The following is a 25,549-nucleotide window of genomic DNA, read 5'->3' as shown; positions in this document are numbered from 1 at the left end:
GATTTGCGGCTGCTAGACAATCTGAATATATGTGGGAATTCCCTAACAAAGAGGCAACGCCCACAACTAAATCTCCGAGCATGCCCTAATACTCGGAGATCACCCAAGGATGCTCAGGAAAACCCGAGCAACGAGTATACTCGCTCATCACTAAAAATAAATCAATACAAAAAATCAACAAATTTCACATAAAACTTCATTTAAATATAATAGGTCATCTTCTGATGACATTTCTTTAAAGAAAAATTGTTAACACTTAATATACATACCTTTAGTATATGAAATCCCACAATACATTTGGGCTGCATTAAAACTTTGTGTATCATAGGATATATGTCACAGTTTCCACTTTCCTGTATTCTCTGCTGGTTATACTTGACTAATGACAATACAATCTGTAATCCTAATGATTGTGTTTTTTCAAAGTTGCTGATTTCCACAATCTGAAATCAAGGATACAACATTTAAAAAAAAATACAATACTTTCAAACATGATGAATTAATAATCACAATTATTATGAAAAACATGGTCAAATATGCAAAGGCTCAAAGGCTTGAGAATTGGTACTAAATTATTTATTATATGCTTTTACTAGACATGCCAGTCCAGAAATTTTTTTGGGTTACACCTGTGTCCTTTCGGCCTATCGCAATCTGCACTTCTTTAATATACCGTATACTTCCCTGCAGTTCACCCTACTCTTTTTTTTCAGGTCAGCCTCCTTGATGGAATTTCTTTACTCGCTGCACTGCAATAAATTCCATGATGCATTAATTCAGTATGATGTGAGCAGCTAAAGTAAAAAACATATCTGCCTGGTACCCTTTATAACCTCCAAAAAAAGCTCAAAGAATGTAAGTATACAGAAACAGATGATGAAAGGTCACATTCTTTATAGAGATGAGCCAGCACGAAAATGCTCGGGTGCTCGTTGCTCGAACCGAGCAATTTTTAATACTGGAATGCTCGTTTCGAGTAACGAGTATAATGGGAGTCAATGAGAAAGCCTATGCTTTACATGAAAGCTAAAATCCTGCAGTGCTAGGAACCACCTGGTCACTCGAGCAATTGTTCCCCTTCTCCCTCATCCACGTTAGGGGCATGGACTGACACTAGCCTGAATTTCCTGCCTAAGAGGTAGTACTTTAGAGTGTCCAACGCTCACTTGTCACGACACACACTGTATTAGTCTGGACCACAAACTCCTTAGAGAAATCTAGTGCCACCAACACTGGCTATTTACACAGGGCTTGTTTCAGTTCCTGGAAGGCCGTCTCAGCTTCTGGTGACTACTTATCCATAGCCGAATTTGTCCCTTTAAGGAGGTCCATCAAAGGGATGACTATCATGGTGAAGATAGGGATAAACTGGCAGGAATAGCCCACGAGGCCCAGGAATGCTTTGACCTGCTTCTCTGAGATGGGTTGTGGACAACTCTGGATTGAATCAACTTTATTTGGGGTTTTATTTCACCTCTGCCTACGATATAGCCCAAAGATTTAGCTTCCTCCATTCCCATAGCACATTTCTCCATGTTTATGGAAAACCCAGCCTTTCATAGAGCATCAAGTATCGCCTGGTCGTTGCTCAGATGGCTTCCCCAATTCTGTCTGAAGATCACAACATCATCCAGGAAGGCCGCTGCATACCTCTTGTTGGCAGTTAGGATCCATGCCTCTCTGGAAGGTGGCTGTTTCTCCTTGTAACCCAAACAGCATCCCTGTGTACTGTAAGCATCCGTCTGACGTTGAGTAGGCAGTCTTCTCCTTGGCATCTTGGGACATGGGAATTTGCCAAAACCCTTTTTTGATAAAGTGCCGGGCCGGCCTTAGCCTTTCAATCAGTTCATCGAAAAGGGGCATTGGGTACGTATTGAACTTGGGAGACCTCATTCAACTTTCTATAGTCATTGCAAAACCACCATGGTTACTTACCGGTAGCCGGTTTTTCCGGAACCCATGACAGCACCACCTGAGAGAGGGATCCGCCCCGCCAGGACAGGAACCTACTGAGACATAAGGGGCGGCACCTCTCCCCCGCTTCAGTTGGGTTACAGAGCATTGAGAGGACTTCCCGGTTAGTTACATGTTTAATCCAACACCACAACACTCAAAACACCCTACTAATTGTGCACACCCATACAGTGAAAAAGGGGGGGAATGTACGGGTGCTGTCATGGGTTCCGGAAAAACCGGCTACCGGTAAGTAACCATGGTGGTTTTCCCTTCACCCATGACAGCACCACCTGAGAGATTTTTGGAGACTTCGAAACACCTTAGGGAGGGACCACCGCTTGCAGCACCCTTCTACCAAAGGTTAAGTCAGCAGAGGAGGATAGATTTAATCTATAGTGCTTAAAGAAGGTTGAAGGTGAGGCCCAGGTAGCGGCCTTACAAATCTGTTCAATTGATACCTCTGCCTTTTCAGCCCAGGAGGTCGCCACGGCTCTGGTGGAATGAGCCTTGATGCCGTCAGGAATCGGGATACCACTAGCTGAATAGGCTACACTAATGGCTTCCCTAATTCATCTAGCAATAGTCCCTTTTGAAACCCCATAGCCTTTCCTGGCACCCTGAAAAGCTACGAATAGGGACTGTGACCTCCTCCACTGGCTAGTGGCAGATATATATTCTACGAGAGCCCTTTTAACATCCAGACTATGGAATTTTTCCTCCCGCAGATTTTTTTGGATTTTCGCAAAAGGATGGAAGGACAATTTCCTGACCCCGATGGAAATCTGATACTACCTTGGGCAGATAACTGGGGTCTGTTCTTAAAACTACCCTATCCTGAAAGACTTGCGTGTAAGGAGGATTTACTGAGAGAGCCTGTAAGTCGCTTATCCTGCGGGCTGATGTGAGGGCTACTAACAGGATTGTTTTTAGGGTCAAGAACTTTAGGGGTAGCTGATGTAATGGCTCATACGGATCTTTTGTAAGGGCTTCTAACACCAGGTTTAAATCCCAGGGGGCTATTCTGGGTATTGGAATAGGCTTAGCTCTATGGCAGGATTTAATAAATCTGGCTATCCACCTATCTGATGCCAGTTTGCAATTGTAGAGCGCCCCTAGTGCCGACACCTGAACCTTAAGTGTGTTTACTGCTAACCCCATCTGCAACCCAGATTGTAAGAACTCTAGGATGGCCCTAATCGGGGGTTCTTTTCCTAACGGCTTACCCAAGAACTGTAGGAACTTATCCCATGTTCTGCCGTAGATGTTAGTAGTCACCGGTTTCCTGCTTTTTAGCAGAGTGGCCACCAGCCCAGGGGAGAACCCCCTATCCATTAAAAGCGACCTTTCAAATTCCACGCCGTCAGATGGAATCCTTTGACCTGAGCGTGCAATATTGGACCCTGAGCTAGTAGGTCCGGGATTTCTGGCAGAACCCATGGATCGGAGAGGGACATCTTCCGTAGCAGAGCAAACCAGGGCCTTTTTGGCCAGAATGGAGCTATTAGAATCACCCTGGCTTGATCGTTTCTGATTTTTCTTACCACAGTTGGGATCAGAGCTACTGGGGGGGAACGCGTAAGCCAGTCTGAAGTTCCACTGGATGTGCAACGAGTCCACTGCCCATGGATTTTCCCTCGGGTTTAGAGAGCAGAACCTTTCTGTTTGCCTGTTGTGCTTGTTCGCAAAGAGGTCTATCACCGGTTCCCCCCAAAGCTGAATTATCTTTTGAAAAATGGACCGGTTTAGCGCCCATTCTCCTTGCCTCAGGGTATTGCGACTCAGGAAATCTGCCTCTATGTTTTCTGCCCCTTTTATGTGTAGGGCTGTCACGGAGTGTAGGTGTTCCTCTGCACTGCTCAGAATGTCTGTTGCTGCTTCCATTAAGGAGTGTGATTTTGTCCCACCTTGGTGGTTGATGTATGCCACTGCTACCTTGTTGTCTGACATGATGCGTACGTCTCGACCCTGGAGTAGCGGAATGAAGTGGCTTAGGGCCTTGCCCACTGCCCACAGTTCTCTCAGGTTGGAGGATGCCTTCCTTTCTTGAGGTGTCCAGGAACCCTGACCTATGAGGCCCCTTAGGTGTGCCCCCCACCCCGAGGAGCTTGCATCTGTTAAAATTATATCTGTCGCCTGTCTGTCCCATGGTATTCCTAAGGTCAGATTTGTCCCGTTCAACCACCAGTTGAGAGAGTCTCTGGTTTTTGAGGAAAGCTCCAGCTTCCCTTCCAAACGCCCTCTTAGCGATCTTTGTGCTCTTAGTATCTCCCCCTGGAGTTGCCGGGTGTGAAACTGAGCCCACCTGACCGCCGGAATACAGGATGTTAGGGTACCTAGTAGGGACATTGCTTTTCTTAATGTCATACATGGTTGGTTTCGCCCCGCCAAGGCCAGATTTTGTACCTTCTCTATCTTGGACTCTGGGAGCAGACACTCTTGCCTTTCTGAGTCCAGTATAAATCCTAGGAAGGTCTGATTCTTTAGGGGTTGTAATTTTGATTTTTTGAAATTGACTATCCACCCTAATTCTTGCAAGGTGTTGATCACCTGAGTCAACTGTGCTGTACAGTGGTCCTCTGAACTGCCCACTATAAGAAAATCGTCCAGGTATGGTATTATGACCGTATCGTGAATCCGGAGAAAGGCTGTCACTTCCGCTATGACCTTGGTGAAGACCCTCGGGGCTATGGATATGCCAAACGGAAGAGCCCTGAACTGAAAGTGCCTTAGTGTGCCCTGAATATAAAGCGCTACCCTCAGGTATTTCTGGTAATCTGGATGGATAGGGATGTGATAATACGCATCCTTTAAATCGACTACGGCCATGAAGCAATCTTGATGTAGCAGCTTCACTGCCGTAGTCACTGATTCCATCTTGAAGGTCGGGTTCCTTATCCAAAGATTGAGGCGTCTGAGATTTATGATTGTCCTGAACGACTGATCCGGTTTTTTTATTAGAAAAAGGGGTGAATAAAACCCCTTTCCTTCCTGTAAGCGTGGCACCTCGGACAGTACCCGCTTGTCTATCAGGCTCAGGATTTCTGTTTCTAAGGCCAGTTGTTCTTCGGTCATCTTCCTGATAGGTGTGATGACGACCACGGGTTTTGGCTGACGAATAAAGGGGATTTTCAGGCCTTCTTTTAGGATGCTCAGAATCCAGGTATTGGAGGAGATCTTTTCCCAGGCCTGGAAAAAGAGTGCCAATCTCCCTCCTACTGGAATACCGGCGTCATTGTGGTGACTTTTTTGAGGTGGAGGTGCCTCCACCAAACATAAACCCTGATTCTTTCTTTCTTTTATCCTCCCATCTTCTCCTGTCAGCGGGAGGACGCCCTCTATTGAATCTCCCCCTCCGAAAGGGCTGTCTCCTCTGATCCATAGGGAATCTGGGGAAGCCTTTTTTCTTATCGCCTGCTTTCTCCAGAATATCGTCCAAGTTCTTGCCGAACAGGAATCGACCATCGCAGGGGAGAGAGCACAATTTGGCCTTGGACTGAAGGTCACCCGGACAGCCCTTAAGCCATAACGCGCGTCTAGCAGCATTTGATAGTGACGCTGCTCTGGCTGTCAATCGCATAGAGTCCGCCGAGATATCTGCCAAAAAAGCCGCTGCCCCGTGCAAGAGATACATGTCTGATAAGATCTTCTCTCTTGGGACCCTTGACGCCAGCTTCTCTTCTAACTGCTGCAGCCAGATCATGAGGGAGCGTGCCGTGCAGGTGCCCGCTATCGCCGGCTTTAGACCTCCTGCTGTCGCTTCCCATGCGTGCCTCAAATATGAGTCCGCTTTTTTGTCCAGCGGGTCTCTAAGAACCCCTGCATCTTCCAAGGGCAGGGCCGACCTTTTGGAAGATTTGGACACCGCTGCATCTATTTTTGGGACTTTGTCCCATACCTCCGTATCCTTGTATTCAAAGGGGTATCGTCTCTTAGAGGCGGATGGAAGGGCCCCCGATTTTTCAGGCTTTTTCCACTCCTTCTCAATAAGCGCCTGGATTTTCGCGTTTACTGGAAAGGTTCGTTTTTTCCTCTCCTGAAGCCCCCCAAACATGACGTCCTCTAGGGTTTTAGCCGCCCTTTCTTCCTGTAGGCCCATTGTGGTTCTAATGGCCTTTAGGAGGGCATCTGTATCTTCTACAGGGAAACATGGCTTACCCCCTGTGTCACTATCTGAGGAGTCTGAGGAGGATGATTTTTCCGCCTGAGATGATACTGACGCGGAATCTGAGGGGGAACTAGGGAAATCCTTCCTGCTTTTTTTCCCTTTTTTCAATAAGGACTTAATTGAGCCTTCCATTTCTGACCTGAGGGCAGATATTAGATTGGCTGCGAAACTAGGCGCTTCCTCCGCCATAGTCCGCTGAATGCACGAAGCACAGAGATCTTTTTGCCAGTCTCTTGCTAGGGGAGATTTACATATAGCACAATCCCTATTCTTCTTCTTGCTTCCCGCTTGGGCCTTTCCTACAGGGTGAAGCATACAATAGAAAACCCCTATTAATGTACTGTTAACATTCACGAAGATCACTCACCACCCGTAATCAAGGGTACCGGACTTGGAGGCTGCATCGGAGCACCTGACCCGCGCTCTTTGGACCTTGAGGAGTGCCCCGACCTGCGGCTGGGGTGACTGCTGCTTGAATGGCTTCCATGCTTCCTGCCAGAGGGCTGTGAGGGAGGCAGGGACGCTGAACGTTCCTGCTCGGACTCCATTTTGCACCGCCGATCTACAGCTGTCTTCCTCCTTTTAAATTGCATGCCTCCGCCTGGTGAGCGTCTTCCTCCCCTCCCCCCTGCGACCGCCGGCTCAGCGCTTCAGAAGCCGGCCGGCGTCGCACCCAGCGCCATTACACCGTCGCCTTCTGCTGACGTCAGCCGGCGCACCCAGCATTCCAAGCGCCGCTGACGTCAGCGGCCGGAAGACGCCAGCGTCTCTCCCCTACCACGGGGATCGAGATGCGGCGTGCGCGAGGGGAGGGCGGCGCGGTGGGGGCTTCCCGGAGCCACCGGAATCCCATCCACGCCCGCACGAACCCGGAGCCCCAGGGACCCCGGGGACTGCGCTTCCAGGACCCGACGGCCGGCGCTACAGGTAAGCTACCTGTTCTTCCCGCGCCGGGACGGGCCTGGGTCTTATCTTTTTCTTCGCCCATGACAGGCACCGCCACAGTGGGATTCCTTCCAGGACAGGAACCCAACTGAAGCGGGGGAGAGGTGCCGCCCCTTATGTCTCAGTAGGTTCCTGTCCTGGCGGGGCGGATCCCTCTCTCAGGTGGTGCTGTCATGGGTGAAGGGAAAACTGTCATTCTCCATCTGGTTTCGGCACCAGGACTATGGGACTGGACTAGCCACTGTTACTCGTCAATGACTCCCAGGCTCAACATCGGCTTCACTTCTTTTGAGATTACCTCTCGATACGGTTTCAAGCTTACCCGGATATGAGAGTCTGTAAGAATCTCATGCTCAATGATATGAGTACAACTCAATAGTTCTGAGAAGAGGTCTCTGTTCCCATGTAGCAAATCTCGGCACTGTTCTTTTGGGCACGTGACAGACACTCTGCCACCTTAAACTGCTTCACGTTGGCTTCAGACCAAGCCACCAAATAGTGTCGCCGATCTATTGTACATACTCGTCTGTGCCTCTGGTGCTTTGAGGTGGTGCTCTTCCACAATGGGCATCACCTCGGAAATACTGTCTTGCATCTGGGCCACATGTTCGATTATATTCATGTAGGGTGTAGACTCCGCTTCCCAGGTCTCCTTTGCGACATCCAGGAGTCCACGGGGATGTCATACAACAGTACAAAGGGGAGAATCCAGCAGAGACATAAATGGGGTCCCTTGGTCCGATAGGATCTCCTTAGGCATCTCCATTCTAGAAATGATATAAACCAACTGTCAGGCTATACACTTGGTGGATGAGTTTCATAGAGGTACAGCCTCCATATACCGTGTAGCATAGTCCAGTACCACCAGAGTATACGATATATTGATGACCTATAGTGAGCCACGGAGAAGGTCAGCTGACAGGTGGGACAAGACCTACAATAATTCACTTTTTCTCGCTCCTGGGCTTTTTCTACCACCAAATGACCACCTGACACATGTGTATGGGCCATATCTAGCAGCTTGCGCCTGTATGGCCCTGACACCATTAAGTGCTCGATTACCTCCTATCTCAGCTTGGTGACCAAAAATAATAACTCCCCATTAATGGCAAAATACGGGTATCGGGTGTTAGCCCCCAGCTCTTGAGCAACTCCATTAACAACAAACACATTATCAAATGCCCCTTTTAGAGTTAATCCCTGAATTTCCCCCGGGACACCTCCAGCTAAGGGATGTTGGCCTCAGGGGGTACTGCCTCATCCCCAACAAGCACTCAAAAGAGAAACCTGCCGGCTGCGGCCTGTGACAAGATTTCTTTAGGAGCGACCTGGCTGACATACAGGCAACCAGGAGTCCTTCCTTTCCTGCACAAGTCCCAAAACAAAGCAAAGTCCCACCCTATTATAACAGGGTGCAAAAGGTCCTTGACTATGACAACATCATGGGACTCAGTGCCACAGTTTGTGTATAAAACCACTCGGGCTACAGGGTAGTCTTTAGCGTCCCCATGGATACAGCAGACGCCCATCATCTTCCCAGGAATCAGCCGATGAGGAATTGTGGCACTTACTAGAGTTACCAAACTCCCAAAGTCCAACAGACGAAACATTTGCACTCTGTTCACTGATACGTGGCATGCATGCAGTGCTTGGCCGGTTGAGGGACAGCACTGCAGGCAAGAAATGCAAAATATGAGTACCTTTCCACCAGCCTCACCAGGTCATTGGCACGACAGGAATTTCCCTGGTCATCCCAGGACTGCCCCGGCCTCGCTATGGAGTGTATGAACCTGTCGTTGATAACCCTCTCCACCATCTGTGCTGCGGAGGAAGATTCAAATTGCAACCACTTTTGGACCAGATGTAGGAGGTTGAACAACTGGGACTGGGGGGAGGTTTGTCATTGCAATAGACCCAGTGGTGCACCTGTTGCACCCTTACAGTAAGTCACTCACAAGCGATCCAAGATCACAGTTTTCAATTTGGTGTACTCTTTTGCATCCTACAAGGCCAGTTAATAGTAGGCATTCCACGGTTCCCCAGTTAAATATGGAGCCAGAACCTCTGCCCACTGTTCCAAAGGCAATTTCGCCCGTTCCGCCACCCTTTCAAAATGTCAGGAATGCTTCCTCATCATCACCCGTGATCATGGGTCATCTTTTGTAATGCTTTCCTTACAGTCTTTCGCACGTGCGAGTCATCACCTGGACTTGGGGAAGGGGCTGCCAGCCTCCCACGAATGGCCTCTGCGAGGAGCTCCATCTAGTGTGCAAGCACTTTCTGTTGCTGTCGCTGCTGCTGCTGGAGCTGCTGCACCAACAGTTTATTTCATGTTGTGCCAGCTGCTTCTGTCGATTTACTTGCTGCTGCTGTTGATGCTGCTGTTGGACCTAGACTAGGTGCTTGATAAGATCCTCCTTACTGTCTGTCGTCGTTACCTGTGTTCCTGCAATCGCTTTTACCTAGAACATGCGGCATATCTGTGGCAGTCACACTGACCCTCGGTATTTGTGCCTGTGCTTCTAGCACCAATTGTAAGGTTATACTAACTAAGCTGTGGTTGAGGAAGGCACAGGAAAACGGTTTCATTAAAATGTCCAGGCTGGTTTATTAAGACTGCATAAACCACTCAGGAAACCAAATAAAAAAAACAGCCTTTTCTGGCACAAAGTGAAAACACAAAGTGAATAGTCCTTACAGGATTGTGGGATCACCCGATCAGGTTAGTGTCCAATTCTTAAGGCCTTAGCACAGACCAACAGACAGAAAATCCACATATCTCCAGACCCAGACACTGAATGAGACACTTGGTTTCCATTTTATCTGCAAAACCACTGCCCTGGTGTGGGGATATGTGAGCTGCCACTTCCACCCATCTCTGACTGCTCGCAAAACTCGACCCTGATACGCCCTATTAACATTAACTCTTTCAGTACTATACGTGGTTGAGCATGCTTTTCTGGGCTTACATCACCGAAGCTACCAACCTTGAACCCTCAAGGAACTGTCTAGTGGCCACCTTACAACACCTATAACTCTGGTTAAAACAAGTGGAATTTTACACTGCTTAGCACTCTACTGCTATCTGACAACAATGGAAATTGCAGGCAATTACGCGATTATTTGGCTTGGTTATCATTTACAATTAACAGTTTTGGTTATACAATTAAAGAGGATTCGACAAGTTGGGGAACTCGTGGCTACAGTACTCCTCAAAATTGGACTGTAGAGTCCCTTTCTACTTATATCTGCTACCCATGGACTATGGGAGTATAACATTTTTTTTTTTTACTATTGTGGTGATCACCACACAGTGTCACTGTGAGCAGCATGCAGCAGGTAGAGCTTTACAGTTAACATGCAAAACAACAGTTATGTATCATCTCCAAGATAGCAGAGCAATAATTAGCAAGTGACACATCCTCCCTTTTCCCACTATTTCTCTTATTATAAATTAGTTTCTTGTACCACTGAATGGCGAAAGGTTCTGCCAAGAAAAGACTGCTTAACAATCCACCTCTCAAGCACCTGAACAACAGCTAGTCAAAGAGGCTTCTGATGACACACAAGATGTGTGCAGAGCCCCAATCAGATCCAGCCTTTCTAGAGTACCATTCAGAAGCACCATCATGTAGCCCATCTATAACAGTGCAAGGCCACAATCACGCTTATTCAGCCCATCGCTATCTCCAGTACCATCACTGGATTAAGCAATAACTAATATAGTGCTTTAAGCAAGATACACAGGGGTATACCTTCACAAGCAAGCATTAGAATATTCTTGCTAATGGGGTTCTAACTTCTTAAGCAAGAACTGAACAAGGTCTACACCAAGTTAACGACAGGAATTTAAAGCTTTGGGCTTATCGTACAGACTCTATAGAATCAAACTACATGTAATAACATCCAAGGTAAATCAGAATGCTGACTGCATCACAAATCTTCCTCATAAAGAAGAAATCACTAAAGCCAAAATAGAAGACATGGAAAACCGTTCACAAAGTGTCAACTTCCAAGGACTTCCAGAATCAGTATAGTACTTGTGAAAGATCTGTATAAAGGACCTTATTCCAGGAAAAACTGAAATTTACTATGGAATTAACCACATTCATAGGGCATTACCAAGGCCCCATTAGGCTTATCCAGGGATATATTAGTCAAGACAACATTCCAAAAGACAAAGTCTAATGCAAATTGGATAGAACAAAGGTGTTACTAAGATTGGAAAACAGAAAGTCCAAATAATTGCAGGCATCACTCCATCTACCACCCACAGAAGGCCATTAAACACACTAATAGAGGTCCTTGATTTTTTTCTTACGAAAACCGCAACTATACTTTGACCTCCTTTCAGTATGATGTCTGGAAAAGCTTGACTTGCTCCCTAAAAGATGCCCCTAAAGCTTCACAGCTGTCATCTCTAGTCCAGCGTTTGCACCTCTATGGGGAAAAACCTACAGACAAAAGCAATACTACCCAGTTAAAAACCTGTAAAAATACAATCTTTTACTATCTCATTAAGTGACTCCCCAGAATTTTTTCCATGATCCTACACAGTACTATTACAAGGAACTAAACAAGTTGGTATCTTGTCTGCCTGACCAGTCCATAAGAGCCGGCGATGACTTGATACCAGAGAGTCCAAGAATAGGGACATTCTACATGCTTCCCAAAATCCACAAATCTGGAAATCCAGGAAGACCAATTATTTCATGTGTGGGCACCCTTACTGAGCAGGTATCTGGATGGGTAGAGGGTATTCTTAAACCACTGGTGAAGGATACACCCAGCTACATTCAGGACACAACTGACCTACTGAATAAACTAGCAGCAATAGGTCCTCTACCAGAAGGAACCATCCTGGCCACCATGGATGTGGAATCTTTGTAGTCTAATATCCCACACCAAGATGGATTAAATGCCTGCAAATTCTTCATGGAAAACACAGGGACTGATGCTGATGCTGTGGTGAAACTTATAAAATTCATCCTCACTCCCAATTACTTTGAATTTGACAACAAGATCTATCTACAGGAGATTGGCACAGCTATGGGAAATAAAATGGCTCCACAGTATGCAAATCTTTTCATGGCCAAGCTTGAAAACGACTTTTTGTCCTCATGCCCCATCAGGCCCCTGGCCTACTACCGCTTCATTGATGATATTTTAATAATCTGGACGGAGTCTGAACAACAGCTAAAGACGTTCCATGAACAGTTTAATCAATTTCATCCCACCATCAACTTAACACTCAACTACTTCAGCACTGAAATTAACTTTTTGGACACCATCATTAAGCTAAAAAACAATGAAATAGAGACATCCTGGTATCAGAAGCCAATCGACCGTCCAACATACCTTAAATGGGACAGTTTCCATCCAAAATACATAAAGAACTCTATTATCTATAGCCAAGCCATCAGATACAATCGTATATGTTCCAACCCCATGGATAGAGATGAACACCTTGGTCGCCTCAAAAAGACCTTTTTGAATCAGGGCTACCATCCAAGAACAATTGAAAACCAAATTACAAGAGCCACCAGAATGTCAAGGAATCACCTGCTACATTATAAAGCTAAAGAAAATAACCGGGTGCAATCTAGTAGTCACCTACAACTCAAATCTGGACGTGCTAAGGGGAGCTGCACGGAAATTACAACCTTTACTACAAAAAGATGCCCGACTACAATCCATTTTTCCAAACCCCCCCACTACTGTGCTTTAGGCAGCCCCCAAATCTAAGAAGCATCATTGTCAGAAGCTCTCTGTCCTCTCCAACAGCTGCAGGAACCTCTCCTTACAACCAGAAAAAATGTAAAACATGTCCATTTATAATGACCACAGACATGATAAAGATCAACAATTCACATCAGGACTACAAGATCCCAGATAATTTCAGCTGCATTACATCTAATGTAGTGTACTTAATTATTTGTATTAAATGTCCAACTGGGGGTCTGTATGTGGGGGAGACAGGGCAAAAGCTTAGAACAAGGATGAATGCTCATCGTCACACAATAAGAGAAAAAAGAATGGATCTACCTGTGGCAAAACATTTTTGTATGCCTGATCACAACAACACCATGGATATGAAATTACTGGTATTGAAAAGTAACTTCACATCTCAGAGAGACAGGAGGGTTTGGGAGTATAAATTTATGACGACCTTTGACACTCTCAGTGTTGGAATGAATGTGTCACATGGATTTATGTCTTTTTACATCAATTAAGGAATTTGCTAAGACCTTGTGGGGGCATCACAACACATTAGGAGACCGCAATCACAGGACAATAAAACATCCAGACTCCTTATCTATGAACTAGTCCAATATTTATGTTTCTCCCCATTTCATAATGATAATTCTGCTTCACGTCACTTATCTATTGCATTTTTTCTGTGCTGTGTTGTGCATATATATGTGATTCTTCAGATGTTGTATTAGTCAATGCCTGATGAAGAGACCTGAGTAGTCTCGAAAGCTTGCAATGTGTTACCATCTTTTCAGTTAGCCATTAAAAGGTATCAACCACTGAGGACTCTCAATTCTGAATATTTTTCTATTTACTGGCTAACACAGTACAAAGATATGCATCTTTCCTGTATCCCATGACATGGTAGTTTATGGGACTAAGATGAGACAATGCTATAAAGATAAGATTCCATACATCCTTAATTCTCCCCAATTTTTTTTTTTTACATAAAAAAGAAAAAAGGAGAGAGGGGATTGACCGCAGATTATCTGACATGGCCATCAAAGAAAAATGCACTTTCCGAGGTGGACAAAATTGTTGGTACCCTTCTGTTACAAGTAAGAAAAACCCACAGTGGTAACAGGCATAACTTGAAAAATACAAAAGTAAATTTATGGTACTTTTAGTTATCAACTAATGAAAATCAGATACTGCTTTTAAATTTTCCTTCAACAGAAAAAATAAAAACACAAAATAATGAAAATGACCTTGTCAACTATTAGTATTATCCATCTTTTCAATTTGTCATCAATTTGATGCCTAGCCCACGTAGCTTGGGTATGGTCCCATAGACCTTAAACTTCTGAATAAAATGTGCAACTGAAGTAACAGAAACATCAGGAAGGTGTGAGACTAGGAGTGTAAGATCTTAGGACCTTTTTAGGGGCTAAAGTCAACTGCAGGAAGTTAGGGGAATGCTCTTCGGAGACTGGCAAATGGCTTTCTTTGCCCACTTTCCCTTCAACATCCAGCCAGATTTCATCAACGTTCTTGGAGTATGGTTCGAAAAGGAAGGAATAGCCCTCAAGTCTTGGAAAGTAAGCTTGACCAAAGTAAACCAAAGGATCAAACTGTGAAGCCTTAGACTCCACACTTGTAAGGGTAAAGCACTGGTCCTGTGTAATGGGGTGCTGCCCATTCTGCAATACTCCACCCAGGCCTGTCTCACCCTATCACCCTCATCACTGTGTGCAGGGCCATTACCAGGACTGTGTTTTGCTTTATCTGGGGTTCTAAGATGTACAGAGTGAAGTGGACGGTCATATGTAAGGGTGGGAAGGGAGTACTGATTATCCCCACTCTTCTGCAGACCTCCATTGTTTGTGATTGTGTTCAACGAACTCTGAAAGAGAGGTTCAGGTCCATGTTCCACTTCTTCCTACTTTCTCTTTGTAGGAGGCTCAACTGGGACAAATGGGACAAGTTCCCACTCCAAAAACTGTATGAGTTCCTGGTTCTGCAGAGACATTGCACGTGAAGGAACACCAGCTGGGGCGACTCATGCCCAATTTGTGGATGCCAAAGACTCTTCACAAACTCATATATACACACATACATATACTGTGTGTATATATATATATATATATATATATATATATATATATACACACACACACACACACACATATATATATATATACACACACACATATATACACACATACATATACACACACTGTATGTATGTGTGCAAGAAAAAAAAACAAAACTTCCTTCTCACCCCTCTCTGGGGGTGGTCTTTGCTGTCCTTTCTCATTCTTGGGTCCTCTACCAGAGGCCTTGGAGTTTGAGGGTTCTACATAGGATTTCAGTTGTTCCCAGCATTGCGATTTTCTGGACAAAGAGCTCAGATGTTGCTGCTGGCATCTCTTGTAGCCATTCTTCCAACTTAGGGGTCACTGCTCCAAGTGCTCCTATCACCACTGGAATCACTGTTGCCTTCACCTTTCGCATCTTCTCCAGTTCTCCTTTGTGGCCTTGGTATTTCTCAAGCGTCTCATATTCCTTCTTTCTGATGTTGCTGTGACTTGGCACTGCCACATCTATTATCATTGCTGTCTTCTGATCATTGTCTACTATCACAATGCCTGGTTGGTTAGCCAACACCTGCTTATCCATCTGGATCTTGAAGTCCCACAGGATTTTTTCCCTTTCACTCTCCAGCACTTTCTCTGGGGTCTCCCCCCTGGACTTAGGGGGACTTAACCCATATGCTGCGCAGTTGTTCCTGTATACAATCCCCGCTACTTGGTTGTGGGGTTCAGCATATGCTGTTCCTGCTAGCATTTTGCATCCTGCCACTATGTGTTGGACTGTTTCTGAGGTTTCTTTGCACAGCCAGCACCTTGGGTCTTGTCTTGTGTGGTAGATTCCTGCTTCTATGGAACTGGTACTTAGTGCTTGCTCCTGTGCCACTATGATTAGTGCCTCTGTGCTGTCTCAGAGTCCAGCTTTCTCCAGCCATTAGTAGGATTTCTCCATATCAGCCACCTCCATTATCTATCAACGGTACCTCCCACGCAGCGGCTTGTCTTGCCATGGCGCTTCATGTTCCTGTTCTTCCATCCAGATCTGTTGTTGTTGCTGCCTTAGGGTTTCTCTCTGCATCTCATCTACTGGTGACATTTTTCTGAAGTATTCCTGGATACTCCGTGTTTCATCCGTGATGGTGGCTTGGATGCTTATCAAGCCTCGACCACCCTCCTTTCTGTTGGTATATAGTGTCTGGGTGCTAGACTTAGGGTGGAGATTTCCATGCATTGTGAGGAGCTTTCTTGCCTTCACATCTGCAGCTTCGTTTTCTTTACATTTCAAAAGTACTTGCTACTTTTTGTTATGTCACGTAAAGTCCCATTAAAATACGTTTAAATTTAAGTGTACAACGTGAAAAAATGTGCCTACCTTCTATCAGTGAAATGAAAAAAATTGTCTAAATTCAATTTAAACCTAGCATTTAGACTTTCTGTGTAGGAGTCTATCAGCATGGTAAATCTAGAATCTTGCAGGCACATCTGAATGAAGCTTTACTGCTGTGCCTGCAAAGCACATCAGAAGAGGTGACTGTCACTGGTTACTACACGCTGTATATTTAAATTTAACGTACCTTGCAGACACTGATAATTTAAGCTGTGAAATTAGAGAAAACTTTTTCTAGATTTAATGACAACCATTAATGGGATCTTGTCATGTCCCCACACGCTATTAACCTGTCGATATGGGGGTTAACCTGAAGGTAGAAAGCATTTCAAAGCAGTCTGGCGGCCGTACTGAAAGTGTGGATGCCTGGAGAAAATTTACTCTATTGCTCCTGGGAGGTGCCAGCTTTCAGTCATAGAGTCGTGTCAGGAGCAGATACAGGACCCGCTCAGAACACAGAAAGCACTCCCTGACCCTTTGACAGCTCGCTGTGCAAAACAAAAAACTGTGTGCTTACAGTCGCAATTCACTGTGTACTGAGGGGTGACAGATGCAGCTCTGGGCACACCTACTGTATATGACTGAAAGCAAACAGCTCCAACAGCCACACTTTCAGCGCAGCACCAGACTGCTCTGTAACATTATTAAAGGGGTTATCTGGTTTAAATTGCTAATCTGCAGTCACTCAGTGTGACTGCAGACTTATGAATTCCCCCAGCGCACTCAGTGTGAGCTATAATGATTCGTCGTGATCGGTGGGTACGTGTGCGTTGGGCATACTCCCGGCAAGAACCATTCAGTGGATGCAGCCATGCCCACTAGTCGGATTCTGGCCAGGAGTATTCCCAACGCACACCTACCCACAAATCCCGGCTCAGAAACCAGCGAATCCTCACTGCACTGGGTGAAGACTTATCAATTTAGACAGTACAACCCCTGTACAGGCTAATAGTGCTTAGAGACATGACAGGCTCCATTCAATGATGAATACATCAATTATGGGTTCAGGCCTAGAGAAATCCCCTTGTACACTTACAATCTAACAAGCATGTTTACAACGCATTTTTAAAACTTTGCAGTGAAAGGAAAGATAACTAACCCGTGCAAAAAGAAACACAATTGATCCAATTCCTCCAATCTCATGCAGAACACTCTGAATATTTTTTTCATTGCATGGAAATATCATTTTCAGTGACTGAGAATCCAAGGATTTGCTTTTAACTTCCTTTGTGCTAAATGGTCTTTGAGATGCTGTGGTTTTCAAGCATCCTTTCATCCTTATTACTGGTTCATAAATTGTGTAAGTCGCAGGATTTTCCATACTGTACACAATAGCAAGGTTTTCCTAGGGCAACAAAAAATAATATGCTTTGCAATCACATTTTCACTTTAAGAGAACCTGTCACTAGATCAAAAGTGGCCAGCTTTTCCTGTCATTTTATTCCTGTTTCCCTGAGCATTGATTTTTTTTAATTCGCCATATAGTTTCAGAGATATGGGACTTTGTAATAACTACCAATTCCATGGTCTTTACCAAGGGGTGTTGCTCTAAAGGTAATAACTAATGATGTGTGAACGTGGTCGTATAAGGCATTATCCGAGCATAGTAGTGTGCTGAGTGACTTCGGCGTGCTCAAAAAATATGCTGGAGTCCCCGCGGATGCATGTCTCGCGGCTGTTAGACAGCCTCAACTCGTGCAGGGATTTCCTGCTTGTTAGGCAACCCCTGCATGTGTTGCGGCCATTCAGCTGAGACATGCAGCTGCGGGGTCTTGAACATTTTATTCGAGCATGCCAAAGACAATCTGTTAGCACACTAGTATGCTCGGATAACGCCTTTTACGACCACATTCACACATCACTCGTTATTACAAATAGCAGCCTGTGGGTCAAGCCAGAAATGGCAAAGGGTAGCCCGCGGGCCACATGTGACCCTTTGGCTGTTCTGGGGCTGCCCATGGACTGGGACAGCCAAAGGGGCTTATGCAAAGATGTGCCGCAACACGCAGCTGCCCTCTGCCCGGCATCTCATTTTCACTGGTATCGGTATCCTCAGGAAGCAAATACCAGTGACAACAATTTTGGGGCATGGAGCCCTCTTCCATCATTGAGCCAGTGTGTCTGAAAGGGCAGCAGGAGGGATGATGTTACTACAATTACCAAAGCTGCAGGGCAACTAGGTCAGGCAAGAAGATTTTTGTTTTCTTTTTTAATCATTCTGCAGGGGAAGGGTGACATAACACTGTGTAGGGACATCGGAATGGGGACTGGTGTCGCCATTTAATACTGTGTAAGCAGGCTGTGTGGGGATATCATTCTGTATGGGGGCTGAGTGAGGACATCATTCTGAGTGGGGGCTGAGTGAGGACATCATTCTGAGTGGGGAGCTGTGTAGGGACATAATACTGTGCAAGGGTGCTGTGTGGACACATCATTCTGTATGGGGACTGTGTGGACACATCATTCTGTATGGGGGCTGTGTGGACACATCATTCTGTATGGGGGCTGTGTGGACACATCATTCTGTATGGGGGCTGAGTGAGGACATCATTCTGAGTGGGGACCTGTGTAGGGACATAATACTGTGCAAGGGCGCTGTGTGGACACATCATTCTGTATGGGGGCTGTGTGGGGATATCATTCCGAAAGGGGGCTGAGTGAGGACATCTGTTATGATTGGGTCACCGAGGAGGAGAGCAAGCCCAAGCTAAGCCACAGAAAACCAGAGAGGTTGGTAACTAAGCGGATTGCAGACCCCTGATCCTATCCATACAACTAGCAGTAGCCGTGGAGCGTACCTACGATGATTTTAGACGCCTCGACACAGCCGGAGAACTAAATAAGCCTAAAGCAAGAAAGGAGAAATCTAAACTGCCCCAGAGCAGACCCCAAAGGAATAGATAGCCCCCAAACATATATTGTCGGTGAGACAAGATGAAAACACAAACGCAGGTAGGAAAATAGGCTGATCAAACGATGGGGCCCAAGCTAACTAGACAGGACAGGAAAGGAAAGACACTGTCTGCAATCACGCAAAAAAACCTGCAAAAAATGCCCAACACGTCTGATAGAAAAAATAATGAAGTCACTAGACTTCGCCCACTATATCAGCACTCTGGTATATTCTGAAAGCAGAGTAAAGAGAGGCCAATCTAATAAGGGACAAAAACAAACTGGCACAAACAGTAACATAAGGATGGAGATTCAGCACAGCCCCAGCCGGGGCTGGCTGACCACACAAAACTGAAATAGACAAAACTAAATCAAATGTGAACAATAGCAAAAAAACACTTAACTTGAGCATGCAGGGACTGAGCTGGAAACTAAGACCTCAGGAGGCAGGAAAAAATCACCAGCAGGGATAGAGGGAGTCGGCTGTCTTAAATCCAGTCAGAAACTCCCAATGTCCAATCGTCCTCTTCATTATCAGGTGGCAGGCCTTTGTTAATTAGTTCAGCTCCATTACCTCCTGTAACCACCAGAGGGAGCCATATAACCATCTCCACTACCTTCACCAGTAACCGGAGGTAGGCCAGAAAGTGAATTCACAACAGAGTCGACTGTCTTAAATCCCAATCTGAAACCCCAGATCTCCAACCGTCGTCATCATCATCAGGTCGCAAGCCTCTGTTAATCAGATCAGCTCCATTACCTCCAGTAACCATCAGAGGGAGCCCAGAAAGAGAACTTGCAACCCCTCTATCAATCTGACCAGCTCCACTACCTTCAGTAATAACCAGAGGGAGGCCAAAAAGCGAATTCACAACAGTACCCCCCCCCCCTTGAAGAGGGGTCACTGAACCCTCATCCATGCCACCAGGCCGATCAGGATGGGCCCGGCGAAAAGCACGAACCAATCTTTCGGCATGAATGTCAGAAGCAGAGACCCAAAAATTATCCTCCTGGCCATAACCCTTCCATTTGACCAAGTACTGGAGTCTCCGTCTAGCCAAACGAGAATCCAATATTTTCTCTACCTCACATTCCAAATTGCCTTTAACCAATACAGGGTCAGGAGGCGCTGCCATAGGAACTACTGGCTCCACAAACCTCTTCAACAAAGATTTATGAAACACGTTATGGATCTTAAACTTAACTGGAAGAGCCAATCGGAAGGAAACGGGATTAAGGATCTCCAAAAGCTTATAAGGCCCAATGAATCTTGGCTTGAATTTTGGAGATGCAACCTTCATAGGAATATTCTTTGAAGACAACCAAACCATATCACCCACTTTAAACCGGGGACCAATGGTCCTATGCTGGTTGGAAAACCGTTGGGCTTTTTCCTGAGGATGGGACAACTTATCCACCAATTGGTCCCAAATCTGCTGCATTCTCTCTACCACAGTGTCCACACTTGGGAAGGTCGAAGATTCCACCTTCCCCCGAAGAAAATCGAGGATGAAACCCAAAGTTACAGAAAAAGGGCTACATCAAAGTGGCAGAACTAGCTCTATTGTTTAGCAATAATTTGGCCAAGGGCAAAAGTGAGACCCAGTCATCCTGATCAGCAGATATGAAACATCTCAAATAGGATTCCAAAATCTGGTTTGTTCTCTCAGTCTGCCCATTGGTCTAAGGATGAAATGCAGAGGAGAAAGATAACTGAATTCCCAGTTTGGAACAAAAAGCTCTTCAAAATCTGGAAACAAACTGAACTCCTTTGTCCGACACAATGTTCTCAGGATTGCCGTGCAACCGAACCACCTGTTGTAAAAACAAGGGCACCAACTCAGAAGAAGATGGCAACTTTGGGAGTGGTACAAGATGGATCATCTTAGAAAATCTATCACAAATCACCCAGATAACAGTCATTCTCTGAGAGACCGGAAGATTGGAAATAAAATCCATTGAGATATGGGTCCATGGCCTCCTGGGCACCGGCAGGGGCATCAATAACCCACTAGAACGAGAACAGGGCTTGGACCGAGAACAAGTCCCACAGGACTGCACAAAATTCCTGACATCATGAGATAAGGCAGGCCACCAAAAAGGCCGACTCACCAAATCTCTGGTATAAAAAATACCTGGATGACCAGCCAATATGGAGCAATGAATTTCAGACATTACTCTCTTCCTCCACTGGTCAGGGACATACAATTTTCCCATAGGGAAACGTTCAGGCTTGTCCTCCTGAAATTCCTCCAGGGCACGTCTCAAATTGGGTGAGATGGCGGAAAGAACTACACCCTCATTTAGAATGGTAGTAGCCTCGGTCATATTAAGAGAATCCGCAAAGAAACTCCTAGAAAGAGCGTCCGCCTTAACATTCTTAGTGCCCGGAAGAAAAGAGACCACAAAATTAAAACGCGTGAAAAACAAGGCCCACCTAGCCTGTCTAGGATTCATGCGTTTGGCTGAATCAAGATAAATCAAATTCTTGTGGTCAGTGAGGACCACAACTTGAGGTCTAGCTCCCTCCAACCAATGTCTCCACTCTTCAAATGCCCATTTCATGGCCAACAATTCTCGATTCCCCACGTCATAGTTACATTCAGATGGGGAGAATTTTCGAGAAAAGAAGGCACAGGGATTCATTTTAGAAGTCACCGGATCCTTTTGGGACAAAACGGCTTCTGCACCAATCTCAGAAGCATCTACCTCCACCTGAAATGGGAGTGAGACATCAGGTTGCCGTAGAACCGGAGCAGAAGTGAATCTCCGCTTAAGCTCCTGAAAGGCCGAGACTGCCTCTGGAGACCAATTCACCACATCAGCGCCCTTTTTGGTCAGATCAGTCAGTGGTTTAACAATACCAGAAAAATTACTTATAAATTTACGGTAGAAATTAGCAAAACCCAAAAACTTCTGGAGAGCCTTCAAAGAAGTGGGCTGAACCCAAACATATATGGCCTGTATCTTGGCCGGGTCCATTTCAATAGCAGACGGGGACAAAATGAATCCCAAAAATGAAATCCTCTGTACACCAAAGAGGCACTTCGATCCCTTAACATGCAGAGAATTTTCCCTCAAAATCCGGAACACAGTCCGGACATGTTCCGCATGAGAATCCCAATCACTGGAAAAGATCAAAATATCATCCAGATAAATGATCAAAAACTTATCCACAAAGTCCCGGAAAATATCGTTCATAAAAGATTGGAAGACAGAAGGGGCATTAGTGAGCCCAAAAGGCATCACCGGGTACTCAAAATGTCCCTCCAGAGTATTAAACGCCGTCTTCCATTCATCCCTGTGCTGGATGCGAATAAGATTATACGCCCCCCTGAGGTCAAGCTTGGTAAACCAACAGGCACTTTTAACTCTGGAAAATAAATCAGAAATCAGGGGTAACGGATACTGATATTTAACAGTGATTTTTTTTTAAGGGAACGATAGTCAATACACTGTGAGAGTGGATGGTCCGGAGCCGGAAACTCCAGGAGTGGACCATCTGGACCGTGGCACCGAGGGGCCCCGGGCGAGCTGCCAGGTGGAACCGACCCCTATACAGGGACCGTTAGGAGCAGGCCCAGGGGTTCGAGTACCACGGTAGCCGGTACCGAGAGGGACGGCTCACAGGAGACACGGGTGGGTATGACTGAGGGATGGTACTGGATACTAGGAACACCAGGTGTGTACACGGAAGTGCGATAACTACAGGAAGTTCAGAAAGGGTGCCCTGGAGCACCAAGAACACAAGGCGGAACAGAGGACATGAGTACAGCGAACAGCCTGGCAGAGACACAGACGTCCCATCCAGGAAGCACAACAATAATCAGGCACCTCCCATAGGGGAAGGTTGCCTGATATAGCACCTGACCACTACAGCTTCCAGGTCAGGTCCTCCTTTACCATAGAGAGGGCCGACCCGAGGCCTGGATGACAGGAACATGCCAGCGCGAGCGCGACATGGAGGAGGCGAAGACCCGAGAGCGCAGCGTGCGCACCCGAGGAGGGACCCGGAGCGAGCGAGACACTGGAGAGAATGACGTCGGGACCGCAGCCCCGCCTCCTGGTGAGCGCGGCATAACAGTACCCCCTCCCTTATGCCCCCTCTTTCTAGGTCTGGAAAACCACACCTTATCTTCAGGAGCGGGATCCAGGTACCTCCCATCTGCATGTGGTCCTATCAGATCCAAAGTCTCTCCAAGAGAAAGTTTGGTCTCCTGCCGTACCCTGGAGAACTCCACGGACAGAGAGCCGGAGGCAGGTACACCCAAGACAGGACGAACCGGCAGGGGCACACTGACATGCTTGGAGGCCAAAGCGGTTGTGCGGGCACTGAAAGTCAACTCAGCCTCAAGAGGCGAGCTGTCAGAGGATGGTTGCTTGGGAACTTCCTTCTGGGCACAAGACGGACAAGCAGCCACAAAGTCTTTGACATCCTGAGCAATAGACGGCCACCAGTAGCAGTGGGATAAACGGGAGAGTGTCCTCTTGACACCAACATGGCCGGTAACCGGAGAAGAATGTCCCCAGGATAACACACCTCTACGGTTACTTTTAGACACAAAGGTCTCCCCTGGGCGCTGGGATGTCAACTTGACGGAAGACACGGTAATTACCTTGGACCGGTTACTTGACAGATGTGGAGACTGACTCTGGCCCCTTCTCGACAATGTCACAAGTCACAGGCCGGTTGCCTAACCGATGTGGAGACTGACTCTCAGCCCACTTCTCGACAATGTCACACGTCACAGACCGGTTGCTTGACAGATGTGGAGACTGACTCTCAGGCCCCTTCTCGACAATGTCACGAGTCGCAGGCCGGTTGCTTGACAGATGTGGAGACTGACTCTCAGGCCCCTTCTCGACAATGTCACAAGTCACAGGCCAGTTGCTTGACAGATGTGGAGACTGACTCCCAGCTCCCTTCTCGAGAATGTCACACGTCACAGACCGGATAGCGGACAGCGGACCTGTAACCACCGAAGACGAGCAAGCAGGGTTCTTCGGATGAATGGACAGCAGGCAACTTTTTTGACAGGACGGTCCCCAAAGGAGTATATCACCGGATTGCCAGTCCAGGGTCGGCCCGTGAGTTCGTAACCAAGGAACACCAAGAAGAAGGGTATGAGCCGAAGTCGGTAATACGTGGAAGGAGATCCGCTCCCGATGACATGTGCCAATCTGCAACCCTACTTCCTCAGTGACCATGTTAACGGTGTCCTGCAAGGGCTTACTGTTGACCGGAACTACCGACCTAGGAGTCTCCAGGGATCTGACAGGAATCCGAAACTTCTTAACTGCCTCGAGACTAATAAAGTTACCCACTGCACCAGAGTCCACAATAGCCTTCATAGTGAAACTCTCGGAACCAAAATTCAGGGACACAGGCACGGTCAGGGGTAAAGAGGAATCACATACACCAGAGGAGAGCTCACTTACCAGTCCCAGGCGGAGAAACTTCCCCGGCCTCTTGGGACATGAGCGTAGGAAGTGGGAGGTATCCCCACAATAGAAACAGAGCCCTCTTCACACGACGCCGTTGAGCTATCTGGAGACGATCCATCTGCATAGGCTCAGGTACCGGATCTACTGCAGATAACTCGGGTAACAGATGGGAAGAACTGCGCGTGGAAGAGAAGAGGTGGGAGGCCCCTCTCTCTCTGGCTGACTCGCGGGTGCGCTCCTGGTAGCGCAAATCAATGTGTGTCGCGAGAGAGATGAGGTCCTCTAAAATGGTAGGAGTATCTCGGCCCGCCAGTTCGTCTTTGATCCGGCTGGACAGACCACGCCAAAAGGCCCCTACGAGGGCATTATTATTCCAACCAAGTTCGGAGGACAAGGTGCGAAAACATATTGCTTATTGTCCAACTGTTAGAGTACCTTGACGGAGATTAAAGAGTGACTCGGTGGTGGAAGCGAGGCGACCCGGCTCGTCTAACACCTTATGGAAGGTGTCCAAAAAGATGGAAAGCTGAGAGACGAGTGGGTCATCCCACTCCCGAAGGGGATTAACCCATGCAGGGGCCTTCCCCTCCAAGTGAGAAACTATAAATGCTATTTTAGCACGATCGGTGGGGTAATACAGCGGCAAAAACTCAAAATGCAAACAACACTGATTCAAAAACCCGCGACACAACACAGGGTCACCACCATACTGAGGTGGCGTACATAAGCGCGGTAGCGAAAGAGGAACCATGGCCTGGGCAGAAACGGATTGTATAGACAGGAGCCGATTATCTACCGACGACATATAGTTGAGGATCTGGGCCTGGGAGTCGCGTTGCTGCGCGAGTTCCTGCTGGAGACTGGCCAACTGGGCAGCATTCCCAGGCTCAGAGGACTGTAAGGCAGATAAACAGAACTCCATGGACTTGAGAAATAACATAATTCTAATCTGGTTTTCCCGGAGGAACGCCAGCT

The 25,549-nt window shown here is 46.6% G+C and overlaps 1 protein-coding gene across 3 annotated transcripts in view; it reads right to left on the bottom strand.

The window, feature by feature from the left end:
• The window catches only part of LYST (lysosomal trafficking regulator), a 722,897-nt gene that overhangs the window by 437,740 nt on the left and 259,608 nt on the right, over nt 1–25,549 (bottom strand). For all 3 annotated transcript variants that reach the window (XM_073560091.1, XM_073560092.1, XM_073560093.1), the window contains exons 16-17: nt 17,337–17,582; nt 270–443 (exon numbers count right to left, since the gene is read on the bottom strand). In XM_073560091.1, coding sequence (XP_073416192.1) covers nt 270–443; nt 17,337–17,582 — 420 coding nt within the window. The remainder of the gene's footprint in view (nt 1–269; nt 444–17,336; nt 17,583–25,549) is intronic.

The sequence above is a fragment of the Dendrobates tinctorius genome, unplaced genomic scaffold (genome assembly GCF_039654945.1).
Source record: "Dendrobates tinctorius isolate UK_male_01 unplaced genomic scaffold, ASM3965494v1 ptg000293l, whole genome shotgun sequence".
In the NCBI taxonomy this organism is placed as follows: domain Eukaryota; kingdom Metazoa; phylum Chordata; class Amphibia; order Anura; family Dendrobatidae; genus Dendrobates; species Dendrobates tinctorius.
The sequence above is the reverse complement of the archived record's forward strand: the minus strand, read 5'-3'. Positions and strand labels throughout refer to the sequence as shown.